The 22,582-nt window shown below is 39.3% G+C and overlaps 2 protein-coding genes across 3 annotated transcripts in view; one reads left to right on the top strand and one right to left on the bottom strand.

The window, feature by feature from the left end:
* The window catches only part of ric1 (RIC1 homolog, RAB6A GEF complex partner 1), a 75,370-nt gene extending 66,950 nt beyond the window's left edge, over positions 1 to 8,420 (bottom strand). For both annotated transcript variants that reach the window (XM_057818821.1, XM_057818820.1), the window contains exon 1: positions 7,821 to 8,420. In XM_057818821.1, the coding sequence (XP_057674804.1) occupies positions 7,821 to 7,961 (141 nt within the window). In that variant the 5' untranslated portion in view covers positions 7,962 to 8,420. The remainder of the gene's footprint in view (positions 1 to 7,820) is intronic.
* A 3,199-nt stretch (positions 8,421 to 11,619) lies between these two features.
* Positions 11,620 to 21,367, top strand: exosc2 (exosome component 2). The gene is made up of 9 exons (XM_057819017.1): positions 11,620 to 12,008; positions 13,719 to 13,820; positions 14,603 to 14,648; positions 14,734 to 14,823; positions 18,584 to 18,649; positions 18,728 to 18,796; positions 18,865 to 19,041; positions 20,329 to 20,457; positions 20,901 to 21,367. Exons 1-9 carry the CDS (start codon positions 11,794 to 11,796, stop codon positions 20,979 to 20,981), a joined length of 975 nt encoding a protein of 324 aa, XP_057675000.1. The 5' UTR covers positions 11,620 to 11,793; the 3' UTR covers positions 20,982 to 21,367.
* The last annotated feature ends 1,215 nt before the right edge of the window (positions 21,368 to 22,582 follow it).

The raw sequence follows: 22,582 nt of genomic DNA, 5'->3' as shown, positions 1-22,582 counted from the left end.
TTGGACTATAAGTCGCAGGTTTTTTTCATAATTTGGCCAGGGGTGCGATTTATACCCTGGAGTGACTTATGTGTAAAATTATTCACACATTATTACATAAATTCACATGTTATTTTCACACTAATCCGCAAGAGGGCGCTCAAGGCTTGTGTTTCAACATTAGCGGTAACTTGTAAAAACAAAACAAAAAAAACATGAAAATTACGGTATTGGCTCAAATATAAGACGGCCCTGATTATAAGACGACCCCCTCTTTTTCAAGACTCAAGTTTGAAAAAAAGACTTTTTGAACACCAAATTAATTTTTATACATAAAATAATTACAGTACATCTGAAACAAATGATTATTGCAATATATTTGAGAGAAAAAGCATGTTATTTTGCCTCATTCAAATCTTAATATCTGAACATTTAAATATGTAAACTAAAGTGTGATCACATTCGTAAATGGATGGCTTCTGGTTTTTGAAATGTAAATAAACCAATCTATTGTGATAAAACAACAAAATTGCAATAACTGCATTAACCATCAAAGTGAAGTCTAACTGTAACTGTAGTCTTGAAACAAATCTGAATAAGGAAAAACATTGCAATAAAATAATGCAAACTGGTTAAACTAGTAGCTGAGATCTGTCATGACAGAACATTGCGTCAATGATATCTGGCGCCATCTCGCGTCGTGAATGGGGAGAGTAACTGAGAACTGTCATAACAGAACATCGCTTCTATGATATCTGGCGTCATCTGTCGTCGTGAATAGGTATAACGTCCCCCTCTTTTTCAATCTTATTTCAATGCAAAAAAAACCGTCTTATATTCGGGCCAATACAATTATTCAGCTTTTTGTTGTCTATTCTATATTTTTATTTTAAATTATCTTTCAAGATTACATGTCTTTCCCTGGTGTAGAATTTTATGAAATAAATTTCCCCCAAAAATGCGACCTATACTCCGGTGCGACTTCTATTTTTTTCCCCTCCTCATTGCTCATTTTTTGGCTGGTGCGACTTATACTCAGGTGCAACATGTAGTCCAAAAAATACGGGTAGTCAGCTCCATTTTCTATATAGTATACCATTTTATTTTGATTTTATTCTATGAAAAATGGCTGGCCAAGAGATGCGCAGCAGTTAAAGGGTTAACAGTGCACCTAGATTTTAGGGGCACAAAAAAAAGAAATGTTAATACTGTATACAGCGTGCCGCACGAATGCTTTTTTTAGACCACAAGGCTGCGTGACGTCACCATCGTAAACCGGAAGGAGGTTCAACATAGAAGCCTGCTCGCATACGACCAATACTAATTGCTTGTTTTCTGCCGATAATCTTTCAAAAAATAACATGCAGAGCAAACACGGCTGCTTTGGAGCTTGTAGAAACGACTAGACATTACGACCGTCCACATATGAAGGATTTTTCTTCATACGTTTCCCGAAGCCACAAACTCAGAGGGAAACAATGTGAACAATGGATCAATTTGTGCGGACGTCCAAAAGTCCAGTTTAACGCCAGCAAGGTGAAGCCATTCACCTACATATGCAGTAAACATTTTGTTGGTGGCCATGAACCTACAGATCGACAATCCTGATCCATTGCCTGCCCCAAAAGAGGTAAGCTAGTTTGATATTTTTACTTATTATTTAGCGTCGCGTTTTGCGGTGCTGCTTCTTTTCTGACAATAAATGACCTGAAAAAAAATAAGAATTTTATTTATATATCACAACAGTCATGTAGGCCTATTTTTCTGAAATAGAGATAATTTAATAAATTAGCCATGTTTGGCCTTGGTCTTTTTGTAGTAAGCTTGTTCATGCCTACAGGCAGGCTCTATATTTAACAGCTTTACCTTTTCTGTTGTAAAGAAACAACCTTAGTAAGGGGGAAGTGTAAATAAATTAATAGAATTAAGATTTGTTATTAATGAAAAAATTTAAAGTGTTCATTGGCTGTCATGGAGTAGCATTTGCGATCCCTACACAAAAATCGCAATATAAATTACCCCCAAGAACGGTCAGAGATGTAAGACAACCAGAGTATATAATATATAAGAAAGACAGGGCATATGGTGGTAAAGTATAGCTTGTTGAAACAGGAATGTCATGGTCAGTGTCGTAAGGCAATGCACACAAGAAAAAGGTGTCCATAAATAAGCTACCTCTGGATCAGGTCGGCTTGTTTTCCTGTCTTTTTCAGCCCTCGAAACTTAAGCAATCTCTTTAACTGAACATTTGTATGTTCTTCCACATCTTTACCAGTGAATTTGGCACCAGCGACATACATTTCAGACCGAATTGGTAGGTTTAGCTCAGTAAACAGCTCGTTCGTACACTATTTACATGCATCTAGCATGAGGGACAAAAGCGAGTTTGACCCACCCTTAGCAACAGTTGCTAACGTCATGAATATTAATGAGCAAAGGTGACGTGTTACGTGCGGTACGCTATTGCAAGCGCACCCCGTTCAAATGTATTGGAAATATTAAACCACCAACGCAGTTGATAATTTGAAAAAAAAAAAAAGCCCTGTGCTAAATTTTGACATATTGGCCCATAACAGGTTTGATGATTAATACGATTAGAAAAGACTATTGCACATGAGTTACAACGAAACTGCACTTAGGAGGGAACCCGCCTACCATTGATGGCACTCATACTACACTTTGAGAACCACTGGTCTACATGACATGACTTTATTACCAAGTAATATCTGTAAATCTGGGTAAACCCTTTAAAGAGAGAGGACATGTAAAAGGAAAGGTACAAAAGTGCAACAGAGACAGAAGGAACAGTCTAGCGGCAGATAAGCAGCATGAATGAAGGTTGACAGCAACATGTAACGTTTTTGTGTTTGATAGATTTCCACACGTTCAATCAAGCGAGTGAGAGAGCATTGCAGACTTCCTTCCTTTTAGCCATTGCTGTCTTATTTGCAAATACAGCATTAGCCTTCATTGATATGCCGATGACATGATACCCAACTACTATAACTTGCCTTTAAAACTAAACGGATTGCAGTATTCTGGAGGTGTTTCTTACCGAGATTAAAAATCAGGTATCCTGCAATTTTTTGCTTCACGTGAGAAATATTAGTGATATCACAACCGCCTCTCCTACACTGGCTACAGCAAATCACACTCAGTGGGGACTGTATGCTTTCAGTTTTTGATAAAACTAAATGCAAACACTTTCAAAATAAATCATTACAACGCCACTTTAATTAAACGAATAGTCGAAGCAACAAAATTTAATTTGAATATTTTTTCTAATTGAAACTCGAGTTAATCGATTAATCGTTGCAGCACTATATTAGAGGGTTTTTTTCCCAGCGATGCCATTGCCAAGAGTAGTGCTACTAATTTCACCAATGAGACATCGCAACAATAATCACATGACTCCAATACACCAATGAGACGCAAGCTTGCCGTTCTACGATCACGGCAGCCTGTTCAATCACATGGCGCCGTAAAAGAAGAAATGTATTTGACATAGAGCGCTGCCCTGAACATGACGCGAAAGCGTGGATTTAAACCTCTCTCCCAGTTTTTATTTGGCGCCGATTGACCACGGAAAACTGGAAATATGATCTTTTTAATTTCATAATAGTAACTACGAAGGAACTACAGTACAGTGATCCCTCGTTTTTTGCGGAAAATGGGGAGGGACCAGAGCCCACCGCAATACGTGAAGAACCGCGAAGTAGCGCCCGTTCAATGTATTTACTCAGATCTATCATTGGAAAGGAGATATACTGTATATAAGACATGTTTTTTTTCTCTCTTTTTTTTACCCTTTTCCCTAAAGTATAATTGAAAAAACTTCTATGTATATAAACATTTTAATAAATATTTTAAAGCACTTTAAATTAAGCCTGAATTATATATTGTTTAAACATCGCCATCGCAATGTGCGCGATAGTCCCATCGCAAGCATGTGCGATAGTTTTTATTTTTTTAATCCACATACGCCTTGCTTTCTGCTCTGTGTACAGCCTCACACCCTCCCTCTCCCAGCCCTTTGTTCCTCTCAGTCACTGCAGCACTTGCTTCTTCAAATTAACGATGCTCGTTGTCTTTGATCATGCCAAAGAACCGGACTTCAAAGCGGAGCAATGTGTCAATCATCTTTTAACTTGTTAAACAGTTTCTGCAAGGAAGCCGCGCTGGAATGAATGTGTGTGTGTGTGTGGAGACGTTGGAGACATATAAAATAAATGCCAGAAGTGATCATGAGGAGTTTGAAATTTCTACATGTCACTTCAAGAGTCACAGTTAAGGTAGATAAACAGAAGCATTTAATAAAGCCAAGCATTTTTCTGCTACAGTACTTTATTCTTGTTCAGAAATGATTTGGTTGAACAGTTATGTTTAAAACTGATAATAATTATGACATTTGAAGTGCTTAAAAATAATTTATTTATATACATTTTTTTAAATCACTTTGGGGGAAAAAGTGAGAAAAAACATGTCTTATATGTATCTCTTTCCAATGCCAAATCTGAATAAATACATTTAGCACAAAAAAACACATTAAAAAAAAAAATAAAAATTGGGGGGGTGCGCAACTTCGCGGTTTTTCACTTGTCGTGGCGGGTTCTGGTCCCCATTAACCGCGAAAAACGAGGGATCACTGTACACTGTGGTGATGGTGAGTCATCCAAAGTCTTTCCAAACAGCTGTTCAAGTAGTCTAGTGAAAATTTCTTTAAAAAAAAAAAAAAAAAATCTTTTTTAATATCGCAATATAATATCGCAATATATCGCAAACCCCCCAAAAATCGCAACAATAGTTTTTTCCAATATCGTTCAGGCCTACTTTAAATGTAATAATAATTATGACATTTGAAGTGCTTAAAAATCATTTATTTATATACATTTTTTAAATCACTTTGGGGGAAAAAGTGAGAAAAAACATGTCTTATATGTATCTCTTTCCAATGCCAAATCTGAATAAATACATTTAGCACAAAAAAACACATAAAAAAAAAAAAAAAAAATTGAGGGGGTGCGCAACTTCGCGGTTTTTCACTTGTCGTGGCGGGTTCTGGTCCCCATTAACCGCGAAAAACGAGGGATCACTGTACACTGTGGTGATGGTGAGTCATCCAAAGTCTTTCCAAACAGCTGTTCAAGTAGTCTAGTGAAAATTTCTTTAAAAAAAAAAAAAAATCTTTTTTAATATCGCAATATAATATCGCAATATATCGCAAACCCCCCAAAAATCGCAACAATAGTTTTTTCCAATATCGTTCAGGCCTACTTTAAATGTAATAATTTTAATAAGTTTTAAACATGTTACTGTCCCACAGACTTATTCTTAAACAATAAAAAAAGTAGACACCATAACCATTTAAAAAAATATATTATTTTTTAAAAATTATTAAATGCTTCATTGAGTGTCCACTCAAATCCGCTCCAGCTGCTTACTTACACACAATGAGTTGCAACAGCAACTGTTTAATAAGTTGAATGATGAGGCCCTTTGAAGGTCGAATCTCTGGCAAGATCAAAGCTTAACTGTCTGTCAATCATCGTTTACTTTACTAAGCAATTCTAGTTCACTCTCTGATGAACAAAGAGCAGGGAGAGGGAGGGAAAGAGCAAGCGTGAGACAGCTCATCTGTAAATCTGCGATAGACTGAGGACACGAAGTTTGAAGCGCAAAGCAGCGAGGGCTCACTGTATTCACTATTCAAACTCGGAACTATTTTCTCCACAAGAGGGCACTCATGCTCTTTGGACAAATAATGCTTCATTTCTTTTTTTCTCTCTTACCGGAATTCAATGATTTTTTTTTTTTTTTTGCATTTCTTTGGCTTAATGTGGTTTTGTAATGGGTTATTCTACAGTATCGTTATAACAACAGTTCATATTGATGTTTGTGCTGAGGAACAAAATTCCATTGTTTAAAAATTTTTGAAAAAAATAGGCAGTTACTCACAATGTTACACATTACTTGAGTATTCTTTTCACTGGATGCTTTTTTTTCCTTGTACTTGAGTACATTTTTTGAATGACTAATTTTCTTTAAGCAATATTATTGTGAAGTCACGCTACTCCTACTGGAGTAAAGTTTTTGGCTATTCTCCCCACCTCTGGTTGTTGGTTAGTCGATTAATTTTGAAACATCCTCTACTCCAGACATGTCCAAAGTCCGGCCCGGGGGCCAAATGCGGCCCTCGGTCAAATTTCATCCGGCCCCCAGCCTCTGTCATAATAATCGTTAACATCTGGCCCGCATAGACTTAATATATTGGTCAGCAGTACTGCTACCAGCATATGAAGTAGCTTACACACTAAATGCTGCTCCTCATTTACCCACTAAAAGGCTGCAGCACTCTAAGCAACATTACCCTGTGTGACCCTTTACTTCCAATTTTGTAAAATGGCGACAATCAACAAAAACTGTTGACTGCGACGGCCGACGCTTTAAGGATAGGTGGAAATTGGACTATTTCTTCACTAAAATACGCAACAGCTGTGTCTGCCTCATTTGCAAAGAGACAGTGCGCTGTTTTTCAATAGTTCAATGTTAGGCGATATTACCAAACAAGACACGCTGACATGTACGAAAAGATTACAGTGAAGAAGCGAGAAATTGAAGCAACTTGAAGCTAGTTTAATTTTACAGCAACATTATTACATTACATATGACAGCAGTATTTTGCAAGACCCCGAGAGTCGAAAGAGAACGCCACAAAGGCTAGTTGCGAGATTGTTGAAATTATTAATTAAAAAAATTACGGCTGCAGATATTGATTATTTTAGTAGTCGATTAATCGATGAGCTAGTTAGTTCGAATAATCGAGTAATTGGATAAGGAACATGAAAAATTAAAGTACCTGAGCTGAGCCTCAAACAGTATAAAAAATAAATAAGGATTGACAAAAGAACAATGGCTAACTTACATAGCAAATGTCTGCTAGCTTAAATGCTATAAAACACTAATGCTTTTTTTTTTTTTTTTTTACAATGCTCTTGACAAATGGTTCAGACACTTCCCATTAAAAAACTGCTAAATATACCAATAAACTAAATTACAAATGCATTAAAAAAAAATTAAAAAATTGCTTAAACAAAAACTTGGCTTATGTTGGTTTTAACATGTGGCAGCTGGATTCAGCCATGTGAAATGAGGCAGAATAGAGGGCAGTGTATCACTTTAATTAAACGAATACTCGAAGCAGCAAAATTTAATTCGAATCTTTTTTCTTTAATTGAATACTGGAGTTAATCGATTCATCGTTTCAGCACTAAAAAAAAAATAATAAAGCAACTGTGACACCCAGAATGGCTTGCTAACATTTCCTTAAATATATTGTTCTACGTAAAGGACGTCAGCCAAGGTCGGCCCTCCACATTTTTACCACACCAAATCTGGCCCCCTTTGCGAAAAGTTTGGACACCCCTGCTCTACTCTAATAGATATATAGTTAGAAGTGAATTGTTTTTAGTGAGCCTGGGCTGACAATTCACCACTTGCCTATGTGTTTCATGCAGACACTGTGGGAAAGTATTCAACCACTTGTTTACGACGGAGTAACAGTGCTTGAATGATGAAGATGGAGAGTTGGACAAGCACAGAGAACATTCATCAGGTAGCACTATGGGCTCGGTTGCACAGAGAATCCGTTGATCGTGCAGTAATGTATGTCTTGTAAATGTACAGTGTTTATATTTTAACATTACATACAAGCACAAATACCTTTACATTTTCCACCACATTCCACAACACCGGTCGCGAAGCGGGCATACAGAATTAATGGATGTGTTTGCAGTGATTCTATGCATAATGCTAGTGTGCCGTGCGTGGTGCATCTCTCTTACCCGACTGAACCAGATGCTGAGCTGTGTCTCGGAAAGCAGAGCGAAGTAGAAGCGCTGTGAGCTGGGCTGGATGTAGAAGGGCTCCTCCGCACTCCTCAGCGGGCATAGGAGCCTCCGCGGCCAGCCGGTGAGGAAATACATGACGGCCAACTGGAACCGTCTCGGCTGGCCCCTTTTGTTCTACCCCACAAGTCCGTACTTTTTATTCCAATTCACACATGTTGTTTTGCCAAGTGGGAAAACAAACGAACAAAAATGTAAGCAAGATATGGATTCTTTTTTCGCCGTTGCAGGTCCATGAATGTCCAATCCAAGGAGCAAAAGAAGCTACGCGGTTAGCCCGGGCTAGCGCAGCTTTTCCAACTTGACGCCAATGAGCTCCCTCCGCAGCCGGAAAAAAACCGTTCGAGGCGGAGGAAAAAAGCAGGAGCACTTCGGAGGATATTTTACAGGTGTGCGCGAAACAATAAAGGTCAGCTCCCGCCGTTCTCTCAGTAGTCGCGAAGTCTGCTCCACTGTTGTTTACTGACCGAACGACGTTCGGCTCTCACTCCTCGATGCCTCCTTGCCGAGGCCATCTTCTACTCGACGCCGATTGGCTACGAGACGAAGTTGCGTGATGTTGACATGTGACGTCACACATCAGCGCGAAGTTTTCATGTTGACAACACTGCCATCTAGTGGCTGATGTTAATCTATTCAGTTAATGAAATGTAATGTGCTAGACGCAGTACAGTAAAGTAGGGGTGTCAAAACTTTTTTTTTTTTTTTTTTTAATATATATATATTAAACCTCTCCTGTTTCGCTGTTTGACACGGAGAATAGAAGTCGAAGTGTCCGGTTGGTCTGAACAGTTTTGATTTTTCACATTGAGAGTATGACATACTCCCATTGTGATCATTCAACATACCTCGTTTATTATGACAAAGCAGAGAACAGGAAGGGGTTATGGGGGAACTGAAGAAAAGAAACACAAACAACAAGAAGAAATACATTGAACGCCTACACTAACTATGAATATGTTGGTGCTACTGTCAGCTAGATGTATTTCCGGTTGACACCATGTGGGGGCCTGTTGGCCTGGGAAAGAAGAGAAGAGGGGGTGGGGGAGTCCATAAGATAAGTGATTGGGAGGGGTGGAGTGTACACAAATAAGCTCTGTGATCCTAGAAACCAATAATCGTGCGAATCCCTTGTGAGTGTAAGCCCGTCAGCAACCAACCCTACGCCCCCCCACCGCCAATCGCAGAACCAAAAATAAATAAAAATGAAGCCTTCGCTCAGGTAAATCGCTTGCTTTTGTCCACAAGCACAAATAAATATAAATGCACACACAAAAAAAAAAATTAGCTGTACTATGATTAATGTATGATTATTTAAAACAATCTGCTAAAACCATCTGAATATGCTAGAAAAAATGTTTTTAAATAAATAATGTAGAAAATAAATGAATACATTTTAAATAAATGTAAGTCATCAGCCAATCAAATGTGCGTTTGTGGGGAAAAAATTGACCGGCACATTCAGCGAGTGAAAAAGAGTAAATGTAAGGTCTGAACATAATATGTCATTTATCATAATGGTCGGGTCAATTCTATCCTAACAACATATGGGAAGACAATCTAAATGACCGAAATAACTCAACTCTCATATAATGCAGTAGTTTGGACACCCTTGCAGTAAGGGAAGGTGGGGTGAGTTATTGTTGAAAGAAAAGGATTAAATATGTTTGTTAAATTGACAGAAGTGGGATAAGGGAAAAGGTTAAATAAAATTTACCATGTTTTAACCTTGATGGAGCAAGAGACTTTTTTATGGGTCATTTTTTAATTTATTCATTTTTTATATATAGCATATATATTTTCGACACTTAAGACCGTCAATCCTTTGTACAGCAAGTGGCTATTTTTGGTCATTTAAAATAAAACTTAAATATTAGTATTTATTATATTATTTTTTGCTATGAATTATAAATCATCTGAATTATAAATAAATTAATCAGTTAATACATAGTTAAAAATATATACTGAAATTAAAATTAACATGAACAGAAATACACACTGGTTGCAGCCCCAAGTAATTAAACAGTTTTTTTCTGTGTTATTCAATTCATTGCATTGCTAGACGTCCATTCTATTTTTTTTCTTTTTCTTTTTTTAAACAAATTTTATGAACAACAAATACAAATATACAAACATGGGGTGAGACAATTCTCTTAAACAACAATTTACAACAACAAAAAGAATAAATAAAAGGGTCGGGGTTATTTTCAACACAAGCTGTATTGTTTGCAATGTCTTTTGGTCCTTATAGCCTTTGGGTTCAAAGAGTTCAATTCAATTCAATTTTATTTGTATAGCCCTAAATCACAACAAGGTTGTCTCAATGGGCTTTGCAGAGGCAATATGCTACACAGTCAGAAACCACAAATAAGTAAACAAAGATGAATAAATAAAGTTCAAGTCCTGGAACTGGAACAAGAGGAACTTAAATCGTCCAAATATAAAGAAAACATTTTTCCAAAAACATATAAATTTGGTCTTTGATTCGCATATTTTACACAGTGAGTGTGAAATTTTGCCAAAATGAAAGTAAGATTGATAACATATCTTTTATATATTTCTATTTTTTTTAAATTAATTATTATTATTATTATTATTTTTTTTTTTTAAACCTGTCCTGTTCAGCTGTTTGACACGGAGAATGGAAGTCTAAGTGCCCGGATAGTCTGAACAGTTTTAATGTTTCACATTGAGAGTCTGACATACTCCCATTATGATCACTCAACATACCTCGCTTATTATGACAAAGCAGCTAACAGGAAGGGGTTATGGGGGAACAAAAGAAAAGAAACAAGAAAAGAAAGAAAAACACAAACTACAACAACAAATACATTGAACATCTAGACCAATTACTAATATGTTGGTGCTATCGTCAGCTAGATGTATTTCCGGTTGACACCATGTGGGGGGCCTGTTGACCAGGGAAAGAGGGGTACAGGGGTGGGGGAGTCTATAAGCTAAATGATTGAAAGGGGTAGAGTGTACACAAATCAGCTCTGTGAACTACAACCCAGTAATCGTGTGAATCCCTTGTGAGTGTAAGCCTGTTGGCGACCGACCCTACGCCGCCCCATCGCCAATCCCGGCACCGGGATCCCCCAACCGAGCGCGCCCTATCACATCCAGCCGCACGCGAGCCCCACCAGGTGCGCGACAGCCACGCAGACGAGCGGAGACGCCACGTGGGCGCCAACCCATGGCCACGGCCCCCACCCAGCCAGCCCAGGGAGGGAGGGTGGGCTGGGTGTCAAGCGCAGCCCATCCCTCCTCCTGCAGCCCAGCAAAGGAGCCATCGTCCCCCCCCCCCCCCCCCCGAGATCCAGGGTGGTCCCCCAGGCCACCCGCGCACCCATCAACCGGCCTTCAGGGATGGCAAGAGGGGATGCACCACCAGCCCCACAATGTTAGATTGGCCAAACAAAATATGTCTAAAAAGTAATTTCAATGAGGGCTCAACTTTGGAGTTGATAAAATTATTCAAGTCAACCCAAAATACGTGAGAGTATGTACATTCCCAAAACAAATGGGAGATGGTTTCCTCTGCAGTTGCACAAAAACAACATAATGTATCGATATTAATTTTAAATTTCACCATTGTTGTTTTTATAGGATAAAACCTGTGAAGTATTTTATGTCCATTCTATTTTGACTGGGAAGAGCGAATGAACTGATGTCACAGTTTCAGGACGACTGAAGCATTGACGTCACAGGTCACGTGACAGCTGTCGTTTGAAACAAGCTCCGACACGTAGAGTCGAAACAGGAGTGACACAAGCTTTGGAGCTTTAGTCCAGAATTACTTGCTGTGTATCATGCATATGGAAAAAATGAGGCTGGCTACCAGACTACATTGTTTCAGGAGGCTTGTTTCACAGGCTTTAAATGTTGCAATTTTTCACTAGTACAACAGATGGCAACCTCCTTGAAAAATGTCACCTCGACAACCGGAAACAAGACGAAGACAGCAACGACGACGAAGAAGAGAATTGTAAGCACGAGCAGCATGGCGGTCGATATGAGATTACCCTCCATTCGAAAACTAGTATCTCATTCCCTTTCCGCTGGAGACAGAAGAGATTTGGTCGTTCCCGGCGATGTGATCACGTCAGACTCTGGTTTCATGAGGTACGTCCTTATTATAGTTTGATGACAAAAGCCTGCTGTCTGTCTACACTCTACATTATTTTAAGAGTACTTAAATAAGAGTTATGCAGCATACTCTTTTTTTGTTTTTGTTTGGTAATCTGTTAATTTATATGTGCACATAAACCACAATCATAATTTCAAAGCTACTTTGGTTACTTGGGACTTTTTAAAGTGATGATGGATGACATAAAATCATGAATAGTTGTTGTAGTTTGTAACTTATATTAGGGCCTACTAAGTTGTACAGGGTATAACAAAAGTGAGTACACCCCTCGCATTTCTGCAGATATTTAAGTATATCTTTTCATGGGACAACACTGCCAAAATGAAACTTTGGCACAAAAGTAGTCTGTGTGTAGCTTATATAATAGAGTTGATTTATTTTCCGCTCAAAATAACTCAAAATATAGCCATTAATATCGAAACCCCTGGCAACAAAAGCGAGTACACCCCTTAGAAACTACATCCCTAAATGTCTAAATTGAGTACCGCTTGTCATTTTCCTTCCAAAATGTCATGTGACTCGTTAGTGCTACTAGGTCCAGGTGTGCATAGGGAGCAGGTGTGTGTTCAAATTTGTAGTGCAGCTCTCACACTCTCATACTGGTCACTGAAAGTTCCAACATGGAACCACATGGCAAAGAACTCTCTGAGGATCTTAAAAGATGTATTGTTGCGCTACATGAAGATGGCCAACACCCTGAAACCGAGCTGCAGCACAGTGGCCAAGATCATCCAGCGTTTTAAAAGAGCAGGGTCCACTCAGAACAGGCCTCGGGTTGGTCGTCCAAAGAAGCTGAGCGCATGTGCTTAGTATCTTGTAGCCACGTATCTTGTGGCTATAGACCAAAGAATAGTTCACAATTTTCCCTATAACTTTATTTCTATTTGGAATTTTGAATGGGAAAAAAAAGAGTCCATCAATGGTTGTGTGATCCTTGTGGAATGCTAACAAGAATACAGAAAACGATGACTTCTAATTTTTTTGTCCGATGACTTCTAATTTTTTTGTCCAAGTGCCTAACCCACGTGATGAAAATGTAATTTCCCCCCAATCATTTTATTTCTTTTCTGTGTCTCAACAGTGATATTCAGAGAAATAACTTTGATATCATGTGGTTAGTTTATCAATATCCCCCATGAAAGGGGATTGATAACCAAACCTCAGGATTAGTTGTATGGCATGAAATCCTTTTTATTGAAACTTTTAAAAAAGGGACGTTTTATTCCTTATTTATTTATTTTAAAAGAAAAAATATTTTCCCCTACTGATCTTGGACACGGTGTTTATCATCTCGGGAATAACATCCCAGCCTTGATGGAAACTCTGGGAGGTATTTGTGTAAAATTCCACTTCTACCTAAAGAAACAAATGACTCAACTTGTGAGTTTTTGAGATGCAAGTCGTCATTCAGCTTTTACCTGTGAGCAGAAGGACACTGTTGTGTAGAGCCAGGTAAGGGAATTCAATTCAAGTAACTGAATCGATTCACATCACAATAAGTAGCAGTTTGGGAAAAATTATAATAAAAAGGTTTCTAGCTGTTAAATGCTTCTACCAGTCGATCTTTTTTTGTCCAAAGGCAGTCCAGCAACTACCCTTCAGCTGTATAGAACTTTGACAAATATGCGATAACTCCGTCAGTGAGATTATATCTGTTTCCGTACTGTACCATTATTTGTCCCCAGGGGCCATGGTACTTATGTGGATGAGGAGAAATTGACAGCTTCTGTGGCCGGAGAGGTGCAGCGGGTGGACAAACTCATCTGTGTGAGACCACTCAAGACCAGGTAAGCAGGGCTACACAAACATCTATTTTAAACACCTAATCAATCATAATTATAATATTAGTTTTTTCGTTTTCATATATTTAATTTCAACTGTGAATGTTCAAACGGGGCGGCACGGTGGCTGAGTGGTTAGCACGTCTGCCTCACAGTTTTGAGATCAAGGGTTCAATCCCAGGCTTCGGCCTTCCTGTGTGGAGTTTGCATGTTCTCCCCGTGCCTGCGTGGGTTTCCTCCGGGAACTCCGGTTTCCTCCCACATCCCAAAAACATGCATGGTAGGCTGATTGAACACTCTAAATTGTCCGTAGGTGTGATTGTGTGCGTGAATGGTTGTATGTCTCCTTGTGCCCTGCGATTGGCTGGAAACCAGTTCAGGGTGTCCCCTGCCTACTGCCCATAGTTAGCTGGAATAGGCTCCAGCACCTCCGCGACCCTCGTGAGGAAAAAAAGCGGCAACATGCATGGTAGGCTGATTGAACACTCTAAATTGTCCGTAGGTGTGATTGTGTGCGTGAATGGTTGTATGTCTCCTTGTGCCCTGCGATTGGCTGGCAACCAGTTCAGGGTGTCCCCTGCCTACTGCCCTTAGTTAGCTGGAATAGGCTCCAGCACCTCCGCGACCCTCGTGAGGAAAAAAAGCGGCATGGAAAATGAATGATTGAATGAATGAATGTTCAAACGGACACAGTAGATTACAATAAAAAAAGTGTACCTATTCGGGTGCTAAGATTATTTCAAAGGAATTTGATTATTTTTTTATTAAAGATTTTTATTGGTGTGTAGGTTCAACGGTGAGGTCGGTGATGTGGTGGTTGGCAGAATCACAGAGGTATTTTTTCTTACAACTCGCATTTCATGGAAAACTTACTAGTTATTCATGATTTTTTTTTTTCATGATTTTTATGTTTGTGTAGGTACAACAGAAACGGTGGAAGGTGGAGACAAACTCCCGATTGGACTCTGTCCTTTTGTTGTCTTCTGTCAACCTGCCTGGAGGAGAGCTGGTAAAAAAAGCCAGAAATGACTTGACTTTCAATTTATTTGAATTCCAATATTGCTCTTAGGTGTATGTAAGCAGTGCATTTTTCATCATTCATTACAACAGATGTGGAATTATTTACAAGTGCAAGGCTAATTTAAGTCTCTCAATCTTTTTTCTTAGTTGTCTGCCATTGTCTAATATGATATAGTTTGACTATAGACCCTACTCACATGACGTCACAACCACGCCTCCGCGCCATATTGTCCGTCAGCTCGTCGGGTTTAAGCATTACCGCTACGTAAATTCCTCCTATTATGGCGCGTTTTTCTGCTCGTTAACATTAATAATCAAAATGGTGAAGGCGTGTGTGTCGGTTGGTTGCAATAACAGAGAAGATAGACGGAGAGACTTGAAGTTCTACCGTATTCCGAGAGACCCGGAGAGGAGAGCGAGATGGACTGCTGCAATTCGACGAGAAAACTGGGCACCAAACGATCACGACAGATTATGTAGTAGTCATTTTATATCTGGTAAGATGCATTTAATATATATTTAGAGGGTTTTAGGCTGACAACCACAATTAAGATCATTGCGAGGCTAATCGCCGGCAACATACAGTTTCAAATTCAAGATGCTTATTTCTTCCACCATCATTTTTTGAATAATATTTAGCTGGTACCAAGTGAAAGAAGTTAAACAGGTGTGTCCAAACCTTTTGCAAAGGGGGCCAGATTTGATGTGGTAAAAATGCGGGGGGCTACCTTGGCTGAGTTACATAGAACAATATATTTAAACAAATTTTAGCAAGCCCTTCTGTGTGTCACATTTGCTTTATAATTTCTTTAATTCATAATTTCAACAATCTCGTCTTTGTGGCGTTCTCTTTCGACACTCGGGCTCTTGCGAAATACTGCTGCTGTGAAATTAAACTAACTTCAAGTTGCTATAATTTCTCGCTGCGTATCTTCCCTATAATGTTGTCGTACATGTCAGCACGTCTTGTTCGGTAATATCATTATCGCGTCACATCAAACTCTTTGAAAACAGCGACTGTCTCTTTGCAAATGAGGCAGGCACAGTTGTTGCGTGTTTTATTGAAGAAATAGTCCAATATCCACCTATCCTTGAAGCGTCGGCCATCGCAGTCAACTTTTTTTGGGATTGTCGCCATTTTAGAAAATTGGAAGTAAAGGGTCACACGAGGTAATGTTGCTTAGAGTGCTGCTGTTAAAGTTTTTCAAACTTTCGTGAGAATATGCCGAGTTTCTGTGGACAAGATAGTTGTAGATATCAGGGTAGCAGATGTCAGGCAGAGAGGCCGAAGACAGTGGGTCGAAAAATATCGATTTAGGCACCAAATATGGATCTGGTGAATGGATAGACTGAAGCTTTTCCACATAACGCCTTTTATGCAACGCATCCAATGAGTTCACAGCGTCTGAAAGCACCGGGGCTTCCATGAATTGCACTATAAATCGCACGACAAATTGAAACCATTGAGAATACGGATAAACAATGACGGACAATATGGCGGCTACAGCAACACGTCATTCTGTGACGTTGGTGAGTAGGGTCTATATAGTGGTACCACGAGATATGAAAGCTTCGCTCTACAAAAAATGTTTTACGAAGAGTTTTTAAAAACTTTTTTTCACTTATTATGAAAAATTATTCATCATACGAAATATAATACATATTGTAATAGGTAATTACGCAGCAATGCAAATGTAATGTAACTATGTTTGACTACAAATATAAACGAAATACACATACTGCAAAGTGCTACACAATGCTCATGTATATAAAAAAAGAAAAATATTACTTACAAGCGATGTACAAACAGCAAGATGAAATAGCAAGACTGCCTAAGTTATTTCCTCTTAGCACTCCATGTTTGCTATGAGCTCGAGTAGTCATATGATAATGTCTCTAGAATGAGCTGGAACATACACTTCAGCACTACTAGGGAGTGACAAATCATTACAAACATAAACATGCAATCAGAGGACATGACAGTAAATTTAAAGAGCATACAACACGAGAAAAAAAGTCTTAAATGGCATTATTATGTGAATTAGAATCATATTTTGAGACGATTCGACTATATACAACAATTTAGCAAAGCGCAGATGACGAGAAATTTGTCTTTTAATCTGCCGGTTAGCCACGCCTACCATTATAGGGCTTTAGCGTCCCCAACAGGTGGATGACGTCAGCGGTAGACTGGGCTCATCGGTTTTACTATTCAGCCCATTGAGGGGGAATTATTCAGAACGAGGAAAACGCGACGAAGAGAGCTGCAAAATGTCATTGTTTCAGTCTCTCTACTCCAATATTTTTACAGCATATTCTTTTTATCCAAGTATTTTTCCCCAATAGCTATATAAATGGCTTGAGAAGGACCAGTCAGCCCGTCGAGGGGGAACTATTTACAACGAGGAAAACGCGACAAAGAGAGCGGCAAAATGTCATTGTTTCTGTCTTTAGTTCAATATTTTTACAGGATATTCTTTTTGTCCAAGTATTTTCCCCAATTGCTAAATAAATGGCATGGTCATGACAAATAACAGTCTTGTGCTGAATGGAATATGAAATAATAAAAATGCATTTATTCAGGACGAAATGGCAAAATTACTCCATAATGGTCAAAACTGTCGATTTCACCTTTACTGTCGCACCTCCCGAACGATATTTTATGACACCTAAATCGGACATATGTCATTTCCCTTCCCCGGCTTCGGAGAATGTAAACAAACCAGAAGGCGTGACAGCTAGCCGACATGCTAACCCGAACCGAGTGATGTTTCAAAGTCTTCGAAGCGGAAAATTACACATAACTAGCCTGGATTATTTGACATGATGACCCGGTTGTCGATTGTCTTTGCGGATCGGCAAACCGCCCGGCGGAGAGCAATTTACAGTTCGTTTCACGGAGGAGGGTGGCTGGAGTTGTTGTGCAGCTAACGTGCTGCTAATGAGCATGAGGAGAGCTTTTTACATGCCTATCAATGATCAAACGTAAGTAGTCCTTTATTTAAAGGAAGTTTGTAGTATTTACTTTGTAATAGCTGTATTCGTATTTGACATAATACAAAACAAGATGTTTACTCACTTCCTCGTAAGTCCAATGGTCCCACAGTATAAATATCCACGGTGAATGGGAACCTTTTGAAACTCCAAAAAGGTGCATAAGCCTCTCCCTCATACAGAATGATTTTTCTGCAGCCGTTTGGCTGACGTGATGCGAAAAATAAACGTATTAATTTGCAAAATCAGCTGAATCCTTCGTCCTCATACACAACAGTACACTGTATAGTGAAGAGGACGTCTTCTACCGTACACCTCCCAGCGCCCTCCTCCCCAATGCAAGACCGAAGCCGGAAGTCAATCATTTTCATGGCGCGGGATTCAAAAAACTAAATAAATATAGCGATCGCTTCCACACACATCCAAGCGGTCCATATCATTCAGGGGCATAAAATACCGTGTCTATTATGAAATAAACATGCTTTTTCGTGTCACAGGCACTTTAATGTTGTGTTTTAGTAGAGCTTGGAATGAATTAGGCAATTTACATTTAAAACGTAATTAACTATATGAAAAAATCATTATACGAAAGCCACTCCAGAACGGATTCATTTCGTATCTTTTGGTGCCACTGTACATCTTATATCAGCTTTTATTTTCACCCATAATGTCTATATAGGCATCGACTCAAATGGTTCAACAATTGTCATTTTTTTTCTTTTCAAAAGACATTGTATTTTTGTGTTTTCTCCCAGAGGAGAAGATCAGCTGAAGACGAGCTTACCATGAGAGAGTATCTTCTCGAAGGCGACCTCATCAGTGTATTGTTCCTCATTTCTCAGATGATTCTTTTTATGTCTTAAGTTATTTTTTTGTGTTCAATGATCCTATGTTTTCAGGCAGAAGTGCAGTCGGTCTTTTCAGACGGTGCTTTGTCGCTTCACACTCGTAGCTTAAAATATGGGAAAGTAAGTTCAACAGTCCAACTGGATTTAATTCACTGTTTATGTGGTCCTGATTGTGTCCTTGATCGCAGCTCGGCCAAGGAGTGCTGGTGCAACTTTCTCCGTCTCTCATAAAAAGACAAAAAACCCATTTTCACAACCTCCCGTGTGGCGCTTCCATCATCTTGGGTAATAACGGCTTCGTGTGGCTGTATCCCACACCTGGACAACAGGAAGAAGAGGCCGGAGGGTTTTACACCAGCCTTGAGGTGAACATCTGTTAAATTAGTCTCAATGGCATACCACGCAGCACACACTACACGTCACTTCCGCTCATTAATATTCATGACATTAGCTGATGTTGCTAAGGGGGGGGGGCAAAAGGGAGCTTGTCCCCAATAGTAAATGAATGGAAATCGTGTACAAAGGAGATGTTTACAGAGCTAAACCTACCACTTCTGTCCGAAAATGATGTCCCTGGTGCCAAATTCACTGGTAAAGATGTGGAAGAACACACAAATGTTGAGTTAGAGAGATGACTTGAGTGTTGAGGGCTGAAAAAGACGAAAAAAAGAAACGAGCCGACCTAAGCTTAGCCTTAGCTTTTTTATCAACACTTTTTTCTTACGCCACCGACAATGACATTCTCCTGTTTCAACAATCTATCCTTTACCACCGTATGCCCGGTCTATCTTATATCCTCTGGTTGTCTTACGTGTCCGACCGTTCTTTTGGGCAATTTACATTGCTCTTTTTGTGTAGTGATTGCAAATGCTTCTCGTTGACAGCCAACGAACTTAATTTTTGCATTAATAACAAATTTTAATTCTATAATTTATTTACACTTCCCCTTTACTAAAGTAAAAAAAAAAAATCAAAATGTCTTACCTCTTTGTCTTCTGAAGGACCATGCTGACCCAACAAATTGTTTACAGCATAGGAAATGTGAATGGCTTTACCTTCCTGGCGTTAAACGTCCACGCAAGTTGATCCAGTCTTCATTTTTTTCCTTTAAGTTTTTGGTTTCGAGAAATGTGTGAAGAAAATATCCTTCATATGTCGTAATGTCTAGAGTTGTTTCTACAAGTTCTATAGCAGCAGTGTTTGATCGGCATGTTCTTTTTTGAAAGATTACCCGAGAAAAACAAGCAGAAATAACATGGTTTGAATGCGAGGGCGTGTTTATAATGCCCCACTTCCGCTTTACTTCCGCTTATGATGCGACGTCATGGTCTAAAAATAGCATTCGTGTGGTATGCTATTAGATGGTGAAACATTTTACTGTTAAATGTTAGTAATACAGTTTTATATTTAAATTTGACAGCTTTGTAACTTTCTTGCAATATTTAGAAAGGATCGTTACAGTCAAGTAAATCTTAAAAAAGTGGGTAGCAACAAATCTCGCATAACTTTCTGTTATTTTGGGAGACTGTGTCCCCCGAGGAGAGATTGTGACCCTCGAGTACACCAGTTTGACCACCCTTGAGTAAAGAAGTAAATTTGTCTTGATTATCTTTTTTATGTTTTTGTTTGGTTCTCCCACTCACCTCTTATAGCCTGTCAGCCTGTCTGACCGTGAAGTGATATCCCGGTTAAGGAACTGCCTGCTGGCTTTGGCGGCGCACAAGGTCCTCCTGTTCGACACGAGTGTTCTCTACTGCTATGAATCTTCACTTCAGCACCAGGTAGGAACACAAATGCTGCTGTTGTTGCTTGTTAACAAAATAATTCCTATGAAGTCATACAGTGCCAGGTATAGTTGTGAAAAGAATGTCCCCTTGCGATCCTTATGACCCGCTTTTGCTCGTGTGAAATAATCGGATCAGTATCAGCAAAAACATAATGGAAAAAAAAGATTGAAAGTTTAAAAAATCTGTATTGTGTATCCACAGTTATAATACAATACGTAGCACCATTGTTAGTTCTCGACCACTGGGCGGAGCAAGCTGGTTCCATGAATCAAGGATCCATTGTGTTTACAAAATCAAATTTCTAATGTCCTGGTTTATTTAGCAGACTGTTAATATTTCCCTTATATGAATTCTAATGTGATGGACAACAAAATGAGAAGTAATACAAGAACATATTTTTAAATGTGTGTGCGTGCCTGTGTGTGCTGTCTCTGCAGGTTAAAGACATTTTGAAACCAGAAGTGATGGAGGAGATTGTATTGCTGACACAACAGAAGCTTATTGAACAGGAAGGTTAAATCGAGAGTCATTTACACAGAGCTGAGTCATTCGCTGACCAAATCAACTATATAGACATTTCCCATTTTTCTGCTGTTGAAAAGAAGACCAACAAGCTCTCTGTGTAAACAAAAAAACAACTGTATGCAATGACATGACATGTATGAGATCAAACTACGTGTAAAGGTGCAATGATGTGATAGACATGATTAGTAAACATTATACACTTTTTGGAATCCTGCATATCTCACCATTTATGGTAGTCGCATTAGAGACCAGGAAGCAACTATCTGGTTGAATACTATGGCGGAATCAAAAGTGTTTTTTTTAAACAAGTCTTGTCTGAAATACACTTAATTTCCTATTAAAAGTGGAGCAAAAAACATCTTTAAAACTTTTTCGTTGGGAAACTGTTTTCGTGAGTGTGACGAGAAGAGCCATCGGCAAATCAGCAGCCTTACATTTTTTGAAGGTTTCTCCCATGAAACAGTTCCCGATTGGAGCTTTCCCAGATTGATATGTGGAATATAGTCGTAGCGAATATATGGAACAATCTATCTGGTGTGCCAGTTTAACATGTCAGGTTTTGACTGCTGAGCTGTTAGAGGCACTGAGGGACTAGCTCCATCCAGTGCTAAAGCTGAGACGTGCAACAGAATGTAGGCTGAACTCAAGCTTCTTGTGTGGGCCATATTCAATATTTTCATAATTTACTATGGGCAGGGGTGCAAGTGGCTTGAATTTCTTGCCGGAACATCCTGACATAAAGTTCACCACAGAGCCAGAATTCTTTATTTGGGACTTTGGGGGTAAAACCTCCTAAAACCACCGAAATGCAAAGAAAACTGCTTTTGGTTGCTTTGGTTTGCTTTTAGTTATACCTACAACACCCACACGCCAAACTGGTTTAACACATGCATTAGGCTACTACATAGAGGGAGGGGCTTGGTGTCGAGCCGCTACTCCTCCGCGTTGAGAGGAGCCAGTTGAGGTGGCTCGGCCATCTGGTTCGGATGCCTCCCGGACGCCTCCCAGGAGAGGTGTTCCGGGCATGTCCCACCGGCGGGAGGCCCCGGGGTCGACCCAGGACACGCTGGAGAGACTATGTCGCTCGGCTGGCCTGGGAACGCCTTGGAATCCTGCCGGAGGAGCTGGCTGAAGTGGCTGGGGAGAGGGAAGTCTGGGCTTCCCTGCTAAAGTTGCTGCCCCCGCGACCCGACCCCGGACTAAGCGGAAGATAATGGATGGATGGAATTGTATTTTTTTTCTCCATGATTTCCAAAATAATTTAACGAAAACACCAGTTACACCAACGTCCGTCTCCTGATTTTTATTTTCCCCGCATTTCTTTGCATCTAAATGCAAAACCTCAATTTTAACTATGTGAGAACATCGGATATACATTAAAATAAAAAATGATGTAAACATTTACCTTTTTTTTTTTGCTAAATCATATATAAGTACCATACATTAACAAAAATAAGTGCAAATGACATACCATATGCACAGTGAAATTGAATATATTTTGAAGATCACGCATTTTTGAATAAGGAAATGAATAAGTGGCCTAACGTAATCGAACTAAAGTCCAAAGTGCACATTGACATGGAAGATGTTCTGA

Source organism: Corythoichthys intestinalis, chromosome 17, assembly GCF_030265065.1.
Source record: "Corythoichthys intestinalis isolate RoL2023-P3 chromosome 17, ASM3026506v1, whole genome shotgun sequence".
In the NCBI taxonomy this organism is placed as follows: domain Eukaryota; kingdom Metazoa; phylum Chordata; class Actinopteri; order Syngnathiformes; family Syngnathidae; genus Corythoichthys; species Corythoichthys intestinalis.
The sequence above is the reverse complement of the archived record's forward strand: the minus strand, read 5'-3'. Positions and strand labels throughout refer to the sequence as shown.